The sequence below is a fragment of the Rhea pennata genome, chromosome 11 (genome assembly GCF_028389875.1).
Source record: "Rhea pennata isolate bPtePen1 chromosome 11, bPtePen1.pri, whole genome shotgun sequence".
Taxonomy (NCBI): domain Eukaryota; kingdom Metazoa; phylum Chordata; class Aves; order Rheiformes; family Rheidae; genus Rhea; species Rhea pennata.
In genome coordinates, this window is record NC_084673.1 from 20,210,686 (window position 1) to 20,225,328 (window position 14,643).

The following is a 14,643-nucleotide window of genomic DNA, read 5'->3' on the forward strand; positions in this document are numbered from 1 at the left end:
AAGCAAGCAGCAAAGTGCAAACAGGCTCTCTGAGGTAAACAAATGATGCTGAATATTTTTCAAAGCAGAACACTTCATACAAAGAGAAAACGTCTATGGGAAAAGCCAGGGAGCTACAGAGACAATGAACGCATGGGAAACGCGGCTGCAGCTGACAGCAGATGGCTGCGCTTTCGGAGACTGGGAGGACGTACGTATTGACGGGTGAGAGCTTAATGGGATCAATCTCAAAAGCAATACAAGCAAGATGACTAACAGAGGCCAATCTAGCATTAGAAAAAGCAACTGGAAGAGGCAGGGAGCGAGGAGATGAGAGTACCGCCCAGCAGAAAGCGCCGGCCTGCTCGGTGCGATGCAGGGAGGGCCCTGGGCGGCGAGCAGGGGCGCCACGGAGCACCGGCCCGCGCGAAGCCCCCCGAGCCCCAAAGCTCTCCAGAGCGAAGCGCCCGTGCGAGCAGGCCCGCGGGAAGGCGCCGGGCACGCAGGCGACTTGCAAGCGTCAGGGGGATCCGGGCCGTGGTAGGATTCATACAGAACACGTGGTAACGAAGCAAGTCAGGAAGAGATTTCTTCATTCTGCAGCGACCAAGCTCCGTCGCTTCAAGCAGATCAAGGTATCGGCCGGTTCAGCGTCAGCAGGACCTGCACCACGGTGACCTGCACCTCTCCCCATGGAGAGACCCCAGAAGGAAGCAGGTGAAGCACAAGGGGACAGGTAAGAGCGCAGGTCACTACTGACGACGTACCGGCTCGAGGCACCGCAGTGAACGCGACGCAAAAGCAGCAGCACGGAAGCGCCCAGGAAGCAGGTGGTGCCGCGTTGTGCCGACGCACAGCCAAACGCAAGCAGCATCTGAGCCCGCTGGTCACTCTGGCCATCGCCTAGAAAAGGAGGCATCAAACTGCAGCCAAAGCAAAAGCCGCGCATGCAGGCTGGGGGCAGCGCGTGCAGCTGGCTGCTGAAGCTGCAGAGCATCGTGCCAGCTCCAGCACAGGAGGAAGCTTGGTAGATCCACATTGGTAGAAATGAAAATTACTTGAAATTGCTGCAATTTAAAAAGAAAAAAAACCCCACGATCCATCTTCAGCATTGTCACAGGGACTCCTGCATTAGGGTTACCACATCTTCTGCCAAGGACTCACCATATAAATCTAATTGCATTTCATTAGTAGCTACCTGCTCTCCTCATGCGGATGTTATTCCCTGGCAAGGTAACTGTCAGACTGCTCCTTTTTCATGGGTACCAAATACAGAAGGTTATTGAAAGTTCTCGTGGGAACTTTCTCCCTTTGCGCTTGCGGTATGCACGGACCTGCGCAGGACCTGTTAAGCAGCAGCAGGGCGCGCTGGCCATCATCGCCCTCCGGAAAATGGACGGGTCCATTCTGCCCGGCTTCCCCAGCTCCAGGGAATGAGTTTGTTTGTACTTGGAAAATGCATGCTCTAGCATAATCACTATTTATATCTTCCATGTGCGAAATATACTTGGTAATTAAAATCTTTATAATAGCTCACAGGGCATTATATTCTGCAAAGTATTTTGATTATATGTATCAATTACCTTTCGTCTCCCACCAGCACAATGGATAGAAATAACAGCAGCTAATGAGAAGGCCAGGGAATATTATTTTTGAGAAAACACAGAGAACTGTGAATTGTGCTGTTTTTAGAGCAATTAAATTACTTGGGCTGACACTTTCTCTTTTTTCCCCCTCTCTCTGCCCTCTCTCTGCCCTCTCCATTTCTTTTCTCCTATTTCAGCAAAGTTCAGTTGATATTTCAATAGTCAAATAAATCAGAGCAGTATGAAGGCGATGTAGACAAACAGTTCTCTAAAAAAACGCAGCGGGAAGAAACAATACAAAAGATGTCGCTAAGGCTTTGTCCCTCCAGCTCTCCATTACCTCTCTGGCTGATTAGAGACTCTTCTTCAAGCTGAAAGACAGACAGCTAGCCATAACTGTGCTGATAGTCCTAACTACCTGCAGTACATCAGAACAGAGTAATTCACACAAACGCACAGAAAACCGGTGGGCTGGGAAGGGATGTCTACCCCAAGTGCTTGGTGCTGATGACTGTGCCAGCACCACTGCAAAAATGAACTTGGAACAGCCGCATTTCTCCTCGCACTGTTTCCAAAATATTATCTTTGATCTTTTCCTACATAGCAGGTCAACTTGGGATTTGAGCTTTCCAGGGAAGAAGAAGAATTTTGTTGGAGCCTGGTGGGAGCTGGATGCAAAGGGGAATCAGATACTTTTCTCATACCTCTCTCTTCATTTTTTTCCAAAAGAAACTAGTCCCAAGAAGCAAAGTCCCAGTTTGGATTTGCACGTGAAAGGCACGGGATCACTCAAATCCCTAACTGAATCTTGAGCTGTGCACACAGCACTGATTTAAGGGCAGAAGCCACAATTTCTTGTGTAGCCTCTGGGAGCAGAGTCTGCCGTTGAGGAGCTGGGGGATGCGCTGGGTACAGCACGACTCCCCGAGCGCAGTAACGTAGATGACGCTCTACAGCACAGCAGGCTATGAGCCACCTTCCAGTTTAACTGGATGGACTTCTGTTCCCTGATCAATTAGCACCAACTTATGTGCTAGACTGAAACACATCGAAAAGGAAATCTGTGAAGCTCTGTAATCAAAAAGTCGTGTTTCAGAGGATTCCTAATATAGCTATTCCCATTGCTCAGCCTCAGGTGAGAGTTCTTCCCCCAAAACATCCCTTTTATTTTTTGATTCCTTTTTCATAGATAATATTTTTCCTTTATCTTCCGCTTTTTTTCTTCTGCCTTTTTTACAAAAGTCCCCTTCGTGCAGAAGCATAAGATAATGCTAATTGAGCTTGTCAGGTCTAAATAAAAGATGGGATAATGCAGCGGGCTGCAGCCAATGTGGTTCCATCTGGATGCTTCAACTTCTATCATGTAGCAAGAGCAAACCTTGCTGTGCGGCTCCGCATGCAATGGGCAGAGAATCATTGACCTGTCAGGCAGGGCGCTGCTGTGCTAACCGCGCCGACGAGAACGGGACCGCTGCTGTAGATGCAGCAAATTCCCTATGATGTCTTCAGTCAACCAGGGGCCTCTGTAAACTGCAAGCTCATCTTGATTTTTACCTAAACGTACCCGGTTCCACCCCAGAGCGGTTTGGCCACTGAGGCAGCTGCAAGGATTAACCTTCTGGTCCCACCGCCGATACCTGTGTTGGCAGCGTCTGTAGGACCAGGCCCCCGGGCAGACCGTGAACTTTGTCCAGCCCAAGGGCAGAAGGAGCCCGACGCGGCGCACCAAGCCGGAGCATGCAGAGCCGTTGCCTCCAGAGGCTCTGCAAACGCCCGATGAGTGTTAACAGCTTGGTTCGAGTCCGTGCTCCTCCTTCCCCCCCCAGCGTACGCTCCGCAGGGAACGTCGCAGGGAGCTGCCTGAGCTTGGACACGAGTCCAGGGCTCGGAGCTGGCGCTGCCTCCGCGGAGGCCGCCCCGCGCGGGGGCCGTGCGGCTTTGCGTCTCCAGCTGCCTTCGGGGTGCTGTGAAATTCTGCCGTAGCAGAAGCGCCGGGGAATAACCGTGCAGCTTGGGCGAGCAAAGGAGGCGCCAGCTTTGCTTTCCTCTGTGCCGGCGGGTCGTGGATCGCGGTGGGGCCGGGGCCTCTGCTGCTGTTGTGAGCGAAACTGGGTAGCAACCGCTGCCGGGCTGGCGAGGGAGGTCAGCTGGGGCGCAGAACGAGGGGCACTTCTAGTTCTTTGCAGATCGGGAAAAGTTTGATACTATTTCCTGTGGGAAGTCCCCTGTCATGTTGGAAACAATGTACTAGGCAGCTGAAAAATCTTTATATTCCTTGGTGCTTTAATTTTTAAGCTCCCTATTCTGCAAAAATTAAGAAAGTTCATGCACAACATCCCTAAATTTGAAGGCAACATTTCCTGAAAGCGTTAATTTATTTTTAGCTGCCTATACCAACTGTTCCTATTTACTATACATATGGTTTTCTGTTACACAGAACATTTCCCCCCCAAATGTGCTAATCCACACTCTATTTCATTGCGTCATTTAAAACCAAGCTCCCATTTTGGTGTCCAGTGTCCTATTTTCTGTAATCTGAACACTGGCAGCTCCATGGCCGTTGGGTCACGCACTCCGCTCTCGGAGATGGGCCTGAAAGCATTAAACACGTCAACATCATTTGCACTTGCAGCTGCCGGAGATGAACCAGCCTTGAAAGAGCAGAACCGGCAGCCAGCAGGAGGAACAACGTAACAAAATCGTTCGTAACTGCATACACACTGCTAGCGTGGCAGCCTTATTGCTGCAGCGGGGCAGGCACGCCGCCGGTGACACGCGGGCATCCGTCACCCTTCCACGCACACGCGTCAGGGGTGGCGTGCTCAGACCTACGTCGGTGCGCTGCTGTCCCCGCGGCGCTCGGCTGCTTTGCTTTTTGCTAAAACAGCCACGGTTTATTTAACAGTTGCAAGTGCTTACATCTCTCCTTAATATTTCAGCGGGATGCACCGGTCTGTGCCGCTGACTCTGGCCCACGTGGAGCCCCGATTTCAAGACGAAAGCCCCAAGGTTTTCCTTCTGCAGAGGGGTCCTAGCTCCCGCATCCTGTGGCTCTTACCTCCCTCTGCTGCTGGCCGAGCGGAGTTGGGAGTGCTCAGACAGTCCCAGGGACCAACTCAACCCTGCAAGGCTTCCCGGAACGCCACAGCTGTGTCCGTAAGCAACGTGCTTCTGGAAAATGCATGCTATGCCCCGCAACCTGCCCCTGCTCCAGAGCACTCCGGGAAGACACGCGGGCTGGGGTATCGGTAACGCCTGCTACCACGTTGCTTTGGGAGAAATACAGCCTGGCAGAAGGACTCCCTCCCTTTAGATGCAGCTGAGGGGCAATGCAATGAGAAACAGCCCGTCGCGCAGCGCGTCCTCGTCGCCGCTTGGGCCGAGCGCTCGGATCCTCGCAGACGGATGCAGCCCGCCACGTATGGACACTTGATCACGCCTTTGGGTTTCGTTTGCTTTCACAGTGAAATACAGCGTCTCCCACGATCCAGTTGTGATAATGGCTTGGCAAAAGTGAAAAGCGCAGGCTGTATGAAAAAATCAATATCAAAATTGCTTCAGGATACTCCTGGAAAGTACACTTCCTGAAGTCTGAAATAGCTTAGTCAAAAAAAGTCAAAATGCTTGCCGTTGTGAGAGCCCAGAGTCCCTTAACGCTGCGTGGAAGTCTCCTCTCTGCCTGCCTCGCTCTTGCTGTGGCCTCTGCGGAGCCACGGTGGCTGCGTGCCGTGCGCCCACCAGACCTAGGAGCCCTAAGCCCTGCTTGGGAGACAAGGCAGCAGCCTGGGGCGAGCAGCCTCGGCTCTGCTTCCTCCGGCTTCGCGGCAGCAGGACGCCGAGATCTGAGATAGCGGAGAAAAGCTAACCTGCAGGATGGCTGCTGCTACGGCTGTGCCGTGCCTGTCCTGCAGAACGGAGAGGAGAGATGCTGTCTGCGCTGCAGCGGCGCTGCGGCTCATTAACAAGTGGAATTAATTACGACGTCCTGATCATGCTGCTGCAGGCAGATCGACAAGCGAAGATGCGCTCTCCTCCCTGGGGTTCAGCTCATTTTGTTTCTCTGCGGAGTCCTGCACGCGGCAGCAGGTTTCCTCCAGATGTATTTCGGAAGAGGACCTCCACGCCATGCTGAGCCTTCTTGGCCCTTTACCCCCCTCCCTCGCTGGACATTGGCGTTCAGCATATGTCCAGCGTAACACAAATATCAAGAGGAAGAAACGCCCCGTTTAGCAGCCAACCTACTGAGGATCAGAAAGGAGTAGGAGAAATTACAGTATCCAAAGGTAGGGGAAAGAAGCCCCACAGCTGTAAAGCTCACTGTTTATTAATGAGTTATTTTCTTCAGGGAAGAGATTAATTGATGCCTGTCCTTGGAAGACGCGCGCAGAAAGCTGATCGCTGGGAGAGTGCCAGGAGCATGCAGAAACATTAGTTTCAGAAAACAAGCTGTGTGCACGGCACGGCACGGCCTGGAGGTGACCAATTCTTGCCTCCCCAAGAAATGCGGCTGCCCTCAGTAGGAATCGTTATGCGATAGCTTAAGCGACAGCGAAATATCCCCTTGCATTCCCAGGGTGCTAAGTCGAAGCAGGGGCCTCCTGCTGCGCCATGCTTCGTTACGGCCCGGTTATCCAGTGCGCTCAGCCCTGTACCTCCGACTTGGCACAGGCAGCTCCTGCTGGGAGAACGTGCTGTTCCCAGCTGCTCTGCACCCACGGGCGTCCCCACTGGTGACTTCCCGCTCCGGATGGCTCAGCGGGAACAACTCACAAAGGGGCTCTCTAAGCCCCGGGGACTGTTTCTGATTTGCCTTTGCATCACTGGAATTGTTCGGGGAAGGGGGACGAGGGGTTTGTAGCCCAGCGAGCAGCAGGGCCCTTCGTTCTTACGGCAGTCTTGGCTCTGGGCTTGGGGCGGTGACAAGCCTGTATGAGGACAATAAAGCCACGGCATAGGAGAAAACAGCCAAAGAGATTAACTTGGTTGCCTGCCCTTGGGTCCAGCGTCCTCGAACACGAAGGGTGGCCCCAGCAGACAGCAAGTGCTTGAGGCATTGACACAGGCCGGCGGAACAGCGACGCCTTTGTGATAAGCTGTTTGCCTGCCTGCGAGCAAGGTCACTGGCCTGGTTTTTCTCGTCATTTTTACCACGGTAAAGATCAGAGGCTCCCAAGTCTCACTGATTCAATTGCGTATGTGCTCTGTTTGACTAGATAACCTAATCTGGGAGCCACTGGAACCAGCAGACGATCAACAGCAACAGCAGGACTGTTCAAGCAGACAGACTCTGCTCTCCAGCCCGGAAAGGAGTTTACCCGGGCATCTCCCCGGAGGTTTCGCTAGGCAGCTGGGAATGGAAGCGGTCGGCGAGCTGGTGCAGGTCCCTTTTTCCCCGTTTTATCTCTGCCTTGCTCTCCACGGCTGCCCAAGGCGGGTGGGCAGTCTCTGCTCCGCCTGTGTTCCCGAGGGGCCAGGTGGGGAGGCAGACAACACTCCCAGCTCCCGACTCTGCTCACAGAGGATCTAACACCCATCGCCTCGCTACGGCAGTGCCTGTGGGGCAAGGCGGCAGGTTGGAGAGGGCCCGCTGGTTTACCAAAGTGCCGCGTGTCCCGCGCAGGAGCTGCTCGGCGCTCGGGGAGGACCGACCTGTGCCCCGGCTGCCCTGAAGCCCAGGAGATGCGCGTGCTACAAGCCAACAAGTGGAGGCACATGGAAGAAAAGAAAGCACGAAGAGGGAGAAGGAGGTGAACTTACGGCAATGAGCTGGTAGGAGTTGTTCATCATGGCTATGAGCATGTTCAGCAGCACGACCAGGGAGATGACGTTGTAGGTGCCAAACATCGTGGCCCCAACAAATTCTGTGAACTCATGTCTGGCTTTCACGTTGGTGACGTAGAGGTTCAGCAGGCCGAACACAGACCAGAAGAGTGACTGCAAGGTCTCAAAGAGTCTGCAAAAAACAGATTTCTATTAGGCTACCTGACTCTGGGAAACAGAAAATGCTTAACAACGTGCAGAGCCCTGGAGGCGTTGAGGTCGGGTGTCCTCCCACGTAAGGGCTGTTGGTGGCACTGGAAGCACTCCAGCCCTGGGAGCACTCAAGTGGGAGAACGAAGTATGCTGCCTCTAATTATTGTGATATTGCTATTATATAGGGATATAATCTCTCCTATTTAAACAGTGTCTTCATCATTAGCAGCCCTGCTGTCCTCTCAAAAAGAGGACATTAATATGCCTGCTTAAGAGGTTCCATTTTGGCCTGGGGTCAGCAGATACTTTCAAATGCTCCTATTAGGAAAACCAATAAAAATAAACTCCGCAGCTCTGCCGCAGGCGGTAGCTGCTCTCCTGGCGCGTACGCCGCACGTGCCCCCGCTTCTCAGGGCGTTCAGTTTCCTTAGGATTTCCTTAGGACGCGGCCGCGCCACGCGCTTCTGGGGCTCGCGGCAGCCGGAGCAGAGCCGAGCCCGCAGCCGTTGCCTCCGGTTTTCCGCAGCGCAGCGCAGCGCAGCGCAGCTCCGTCCACCTCCTCCGGCCGCAGACGGGGAGCCGGGCAGAGAGTCGGCCGGGGCGGCGGCGCGGGGCGCCCGGCCCGCGGCTCCCGCGAGGCTCCGCTCGGCCCCGGCGGCTCAGCCACCGCCTCCAGCCCTCGCGGAGGACGGCGGCGAGGTAACGCGGGGCGCAAGGACGAGTTTCATTTAACTTGGCGCCGAGGGCGGGCGCCGGCCTGGCTCGCTCGGCCGCAGGGCGCAGGCCCTGTCCTGGACCGCGCTTTATTTACTCTCCCCCCTCTGCGCTTTTAAGTATTGTGCGAGCGGCAAGAGCAGTTCGAGGGGGGCTGATCAGTAAAATTATCCCCACTACCAGTAATTAAAGCAAGTGCATTAGGAAGGCCGCTCGTGTTATTCTGCAGCATGTGCTATCTCTTTCAGCCCTGCCAGCTGTCACCGCAGCAATTTCCATGCCAACGTCTCCGTGAAGGACCGGCACTGCCAGCGAAATGGATTTTGCTGTGATTTTGGTCTCACCCCAATGCAGGGGATTCAGAGACGCCTTCAACATCACGTATATATAAAATTTATGTTTGTGTATATGTAAAAGGCGGGGATGCTGGTGCTGCGCCAGCACGTTGTTTTTTGTTAGCGCTTTTTGCCCGTTTATCCCTTGTCTCCCAGGCTTTGCTTAGCTTCTGCCTTCTCCCCCCGACTCCGACAAAGCCGGTATTTTGGCGAGGGAATACCTGCTTTCCGAACTACGCTGGAACCACGCCATCGGCCGCCCTGCGCCGTCGGTCGCCCCGCGCCGTCGGCTGCCCCCGCGCCGCCGGCCGCCCCATGCCGTCGGCTGCCCCCGCGCCGTCGGCCGCCCCGCGCCGTCAGCTGCCCCCGCGCCGCCGGCCGCCCCATGCCGTCGGCTGCCCCCACGCCATCGGCCGCCCCGCGCCGTCGGCTGCCCCCGCGCCGTCGGCCGCCCCGCGCCGTCGGCTGCCCCCGCACCGCCGGCCGCCCGCCTCGCCCCCGCCGCCCCGCGGCCCAGCGAGCCGTACGACCGGAGAGGGAAGGAGGCCTTACGTGGAGAAGGCGTTGTTCTGCTTCTCGCATCGGATCCCCTTGCAGTTGTTGGGTTCCTCCGAGGCACTGGTCTCGTAATAAAAATAAAGCTGGTTCAGTCCATTGGCAAAAGCCAGAAGCACCAGACAGTAGATAAAAAGGAATTTGAGGATGTCTAGCAGCATGCGTCCCAGAGAGATCTGCAAGGGTCCCAGGTGTGAATTTGCTGTAAACAGGGATATGAGACGCAAGGAACTTAAAATGTTGGATATTGCAAAGAGGGCTTCTGCAATGAGTGTCGGGTGCCACATTTCCCATTCCTCCCTCGGACGAGAACCGTTATACTGAAAGAAATAACAAGGGTATAAAAGTGAATTATGTTGTAATCACGTTGAGATAGCTTGAAAAGTCACACTTGCTGAAACTACTGCTCTGTCCACACATGCTGGCTCGGTACTGATGAGCAAAGACCTGCTGCTCAACCCTGCCTCTCGGCACCAGACCAGCGCTCAGGAGTCGGGCTTGAAGCTCAGTTAACACGGGCTCAGATTCAGCTTTAATGAAGCCTTCTTATGAACTCCCTTGCAAGATATTGTCCCCTTGATAGTTTTGTGGGACCAGTTTTGCTCTAGGCTTTTTTGGTATCTTGGCTGTACCTAGCCTGAATCTAGAAAAGAGGCTTCCACCCCTTCCCCCCCCCCCCCAAATTTAAACCCCATGTTAATTGGACCTGGTAATTCAGGTCCACAGGTTCATATAAAATCCCTTTCTCTCTTAACATGTAACATGGTTCTGACTCTTTAGCAGGTTCAGGGCATTTTTTTTTATTATTCCTCCTAAACATTCCTGCACATTCAACATGATGTGTGGGCAGAAGGCAAGGGAGGGTTGAGGGAGGGCAGAGGGGAAGCAATGAGCCATGGGACGTATGGAGTGGATGCTCTCCTTCCTTAGTAATCTCAAAAAAGGGCCAACAGCCCAGAACCAAAATCCTTTCTTCATATTAATTTTCTTATTAGTTAATTTGTCACGGCAATTTTAGGAAAGCTGCTAAAGCAGAGGTCGTAATTACAGCTGAAACACTGGCTACATTTGAGTGCATCAATTATAAAATTAACTCAGTTTGTAATGTAACTGTAACAGCAGGGGCATTAGGTGACCCACGCGCAGCCTGGCGCAAATAGGTAACACAGCAGAGCTGGTCGTAGATACATGACCGCCCCGGGCCTAACGCTGGCACGGCAGAATGGAATCAGACTTTTTAACGCTGAGGAATTATTTGCCCCCTTATCAGCTGCCTCTTTTCATTCAGCAACTATAAAAGGGCAAAAATGTACTTACAAAATATAGTCAATATTGTAGCCAGAGTGTTTAGGGCCTTTAAAATCATATTTATACCTTTTAAAAGGAAAGGTGTAATATCGCACTGGTCTGACAGATGAGTTTGTAAGGCCTTTCCACTTAAATCTGAAGCTCCAGTGAACATAGTTCACATTTTTTCCAGCGACAGAGCTAAAAGCACGCTGATGTTTCAAACAGTATGAAGGAGCTCAGATATGATACAAAGGCATTTCAGCATGACCTCGGATTGCTTCTGACATTTCCAAACTGCTCTTTATTTTACGAACGACAGGGACTGACTTTCTTCATTTCATCTGAAGATGGCTCTTAAAACGTTTACACGCAGGCAGACGTTTTTAGCTCTTTGCCAACGCCTGGGGCGGGTAGTGGCCGGCTGTGATTCGAAAGCCTCCCCTGCCTGCAGAGCCAACTTGCACCGCTGCTCTCGGTCCCCTTCTGCGTGCCGGCCGGCCACCAGCCCGCTGGCTCTCTACCAGGGTTCAGCACTGATGGGCAGGTGAAGGAATAGGAAAAGGTCATCTTCAACTCACGTATATTTTTAAAGCAACTCCTTAGGGTCATGATTGTATATCCCTGCTCGGAGCGTAATAGTCACTTCCGAGTCGTGCAGCTTAGCAGACAAGGGCACAAATAGGGGATTTCAGAGGTATCTAATGAGAACCACTGGGTACCTGGGACAGCTGAAAAGGTTGGAGTTGTTTGGGTTAGACATCAGAAGATGAAGATGGAACAAAGCGGAGACACATAAAGAACAGTACAAATAAGCTAAGCCAAGCAGTCACATCTATGCTTCCTCATTACAGGATAATTCAGTGCAGCAAATGAAAACTGATTAAGGAAGTATTTTTACGCTATAATTAGCCTGTAGATTTAATTGGTACTGGACAACATTGATGCCAGGTTTTGGAAATTGGTCAAATTGGGGAAAAGAAAAAATAAAAGGTCTCCATGTAAAAAACAAGGATGGAAAACATTAGTGTCAATATGCAATTTATTTTTCTGATTTTTGGCAGAAAGCTAAATGTCCATGCAATCCTTTGAAGTTCCAAGAAGTGTTAGGAGAGAGCGTACTGGCACATATACCAGCCTTTTCCAGCCCTGGGCTGTTCTATAAATAACAAAAACCTTTACAAGTCATGTTGCAAAGGATTTTGAAACCGTTATCAGGGCTATAAATCCTTGTGCTTCAGAGCATACAGCAACCTCTGAGTGACGCAGGTGAGAAGGAAACGTCTGTGGGCACGCGGGTTCAGACTGGTCCTGCGGGAGATTTTAGGCACCTCTCCAAATTGCCTGACACTTAGACACTTAGGTCAGGACCAGAGCTGAGATTAGCCAGGTTTAATCTACGCGGGTCTCATCCATACTCAAACAGGTATATTCCTATTAGGCTGCTTGTGTGTGCTGGCATAGCAGCCTTTGCAGTTTACATATAGGGTGCTGTGGTTCATACAAGGTATACACACAAAGCTGTATTTTGTTTGTATGTGTGGTTTGTCTGTGAGTTTATATTTCAGCATGTGACCACATAAATCTGTGGAGGCATAGCTCTTTTAGTAATTCATGTGTGTGTGTGTGAGAGAGAGAAAGAGATTGTTAACATTTTACGATTTGTTCATGAATCTTACAATTTCCAGTGTTTTTCGTATTGCTCACAGTTCAAAACCCAACCTTTCAAGCATCTAATTTCCTTGCTAGCTCTGAATGCTGGGAAAAAAAAAGATGTAATCTGTTCCTGCTTTGATGCTGCTACAGAGCTGCCTGTCCAGGGAGTAGCAACTATCTTCAAGCTGTTCCCTTTGAAGAACACGAACTCAGCCTTATGCAACCCTCTGGATTTTAAGAAGGCCCCGCAGCAGGGCTGCTTGCTAGGGGGGTTATACAAGAGCCTTCCCAGTGTGAGCCAACGAGCTCGGGAAGCTGGACTAGGGAGCTTTGGGGAACTGCTCATCCTGGGCAAAAAGCAGCGATACCTTTCTGCCAGGGCAAAGCCAATGAGGCAGCACAGCAGAACTAGGAAGCGCCTTTGTGGTTCAGGAGCAGAGTCAGGTTCCTTGACTTACATCAGTGTAACTCCCCTGACTGCAGTGAAGTTCCTCCTGATTCATACCAAGGAAAGAAGGAGGCTGGTCCTCAAAGCCACCCATGCGCCCGCGGTTGCTACTGAAGCCACAGGGAGCTACTGCCCAAGGAGGTCTGCAGGAGGCCCTTTACGTGTTGTCTCTGTCTTCCAAAAAGAGAGACAGAAAGCAAGGGCTTCAGGCAATCTGGCTTCCAAAGCTGCACATGCATCAACGCAGAGCAGCAGACGCGTATCAATTTCTAAATGTGCTTTAGAGGATGAACTTTGATGCGGATGCTCGCCGTAAACGGAACAGTGCAGTAAAGGATCTACAACACAGTTTTAAAGATCCAGCTTCCTCCTTTGTCATTTCCATGCCTACGCTTTAAAACGATACATTTTCAAGAGGAGAAGCCAACTCCGGTATTTCAGAAGGAAACCTCCTACCAGCAGCCTCCTGATAAGTAATCTACAGACCTATAAGGGCTCACAGACTCCTATGATAAATCTTGGCTGTAGAAGTTTTCGGAAAACCTTATTCCTTTTTTCTTTATTGTTTTATATAAAAACCATGTTTTCAGTGGATTTAGCAATGTTGAAAGAGGCCCACTGACATCAGGGAAAACAAAACGCATCCTTGTCAACCGAGTAGCTCCAGCATAGACAGCGAGTGGGGGAACTTCTACCCACCGCCAGAAAACTTTGGTCTTAACTCAAACAGCCCAAAAGCTTCAATCTTAACCAAGCAGTAAGGATGAGAAGGAAGATCATCCTCCAAACAAATTCATAAGTTTTCCAAGTGAATTTTCAAAACTGGGCTGCTTGAAAGGCAGCTATTCTCTTTGATCTTTAATTTTGATTTTGACGCTTTCTGTCCTGCAGGTCCCACAAACTACAGTTCCCACAGACATGTCCCAGGTTACTGTACCTTGACATAGGCAACGATTTTAAGGGAGATTGTTGCAAGATAGAGGGAGTTCATTGCAAAATCCATCAGATTCCACCAGTCATGCACATACTCATTGAATCCTCCATCCCACATTTCCTTGATTTCTCCCCAAATAAATCCTGTAGAAAGAAAGAGAGTTAACTGGCATGAGGAGATATTATTTGCCATTAAAGCAAATATGATTAAAAATTATTTTAAAAATTTATAAATTAACAGCCTCATCCATCCTGTCTCCTACAAAGTAGGGGAATGGTGATTATGAGGCATTTTACAACAAATTCAATCTAAAGAGATAAGAAACATTAAGTGTGAAAAGAAAAAAAAAAAAAGAGTACCCCTCAAGGTGCGGAGTCGGCAGTCACCCAGACTGCTGTCTACACCCAACAGCAGGATACCACAGTAGTCACTAAAACTGAACTGCAGCTTGCAACTCATTTTTAGGACTTGAAATTTCGATCTGAGGAGCAGACAGCGCTGAAATAAACTGCTGCAAACACGGGAATAGCCATCTGAGCTCCTCACTGGCCAGGCAGCAGGGCAGCGGTCAGGCAAACATACTGTCAAGGCCGAAAAGGTAATTTTATTACAGCTCCCTCCAAATCTTTGCATGCACGCAAAAACATAAAATAAATCAATGGAAAGGATCCTGTTGAAGAACTCGTATACTGTATTTATGGTGAGTTATCATTGCCGGTTACTATAGTTACAGCAATGCTGTGTGTGCCTGTTCTCTCTCTCCTTTTAGAGCAGAAGATATTTTACAAATAATAACCTTTAATCTGCTGAAACTGTTCTAATGTCTCCATTTAATAAACAGTCCCACAATATCCCTATTTATCCAAAACAAAAGAACTCAAAAAGAAAAGTAGACAACTGTGAAAGGCTATTTTGAAAGGGCATTTTCCTTTATAGACTATCATCCTTTCATCTGCACACCAGTTTCACTGAAATGCCCACCTTTTCCTTCAATTTAAACCGTGAAGTTAAGGATGAAGTGAAGAGACCACGTAAGCTCAGAAAAGTCCTTTAACCTTCTCAGATTGTTCTAAAGTTTCTACGAACAGAGGTATTTCAATGCCATAAATTAGTTCAGTAAGATAACGAGGCTTGGGTTACCATTTATAAATTGTGGTGGAGCTATGAAAGGAGCAA

The 14,643-nt window shown here is 50.7% G+C and overlaps 1 protein-coding gene across 1 annotated transcript in view; it reads right to left on the bottom strand.

Moving 5' to 3' along the window:
* Nucleotides 1-14,643, bottom strand: part of TRPC5 (transient receptor potential cation channel subfamily C member 5) — a 53,724-nt gene that overhangs the window by 7,530 nt on the left and 31,551 nt on the right. The window contains exons 4-6 of the mRNA XM_062584512.1: nucleotides 13,471-13,610; nucleotides 9,140-9,462; nucleotides 7,323-7,518 (exon numbers count right to left, since the gene is read on the bottom strand). Of these exons, the coding sequence (XP_062440496.1) occupies nucleotides 7,323-7,518; nucleotides 9,140-9,462; nucleotides 13,471-13,610 (659 nt within the window). The remainder of the gene's footprint in view (nucleotides 1-7,322; nucleotides 7,519-9,139; nucleotides 9,463-13,470; nucleotides 13,611-14,643) is intronic.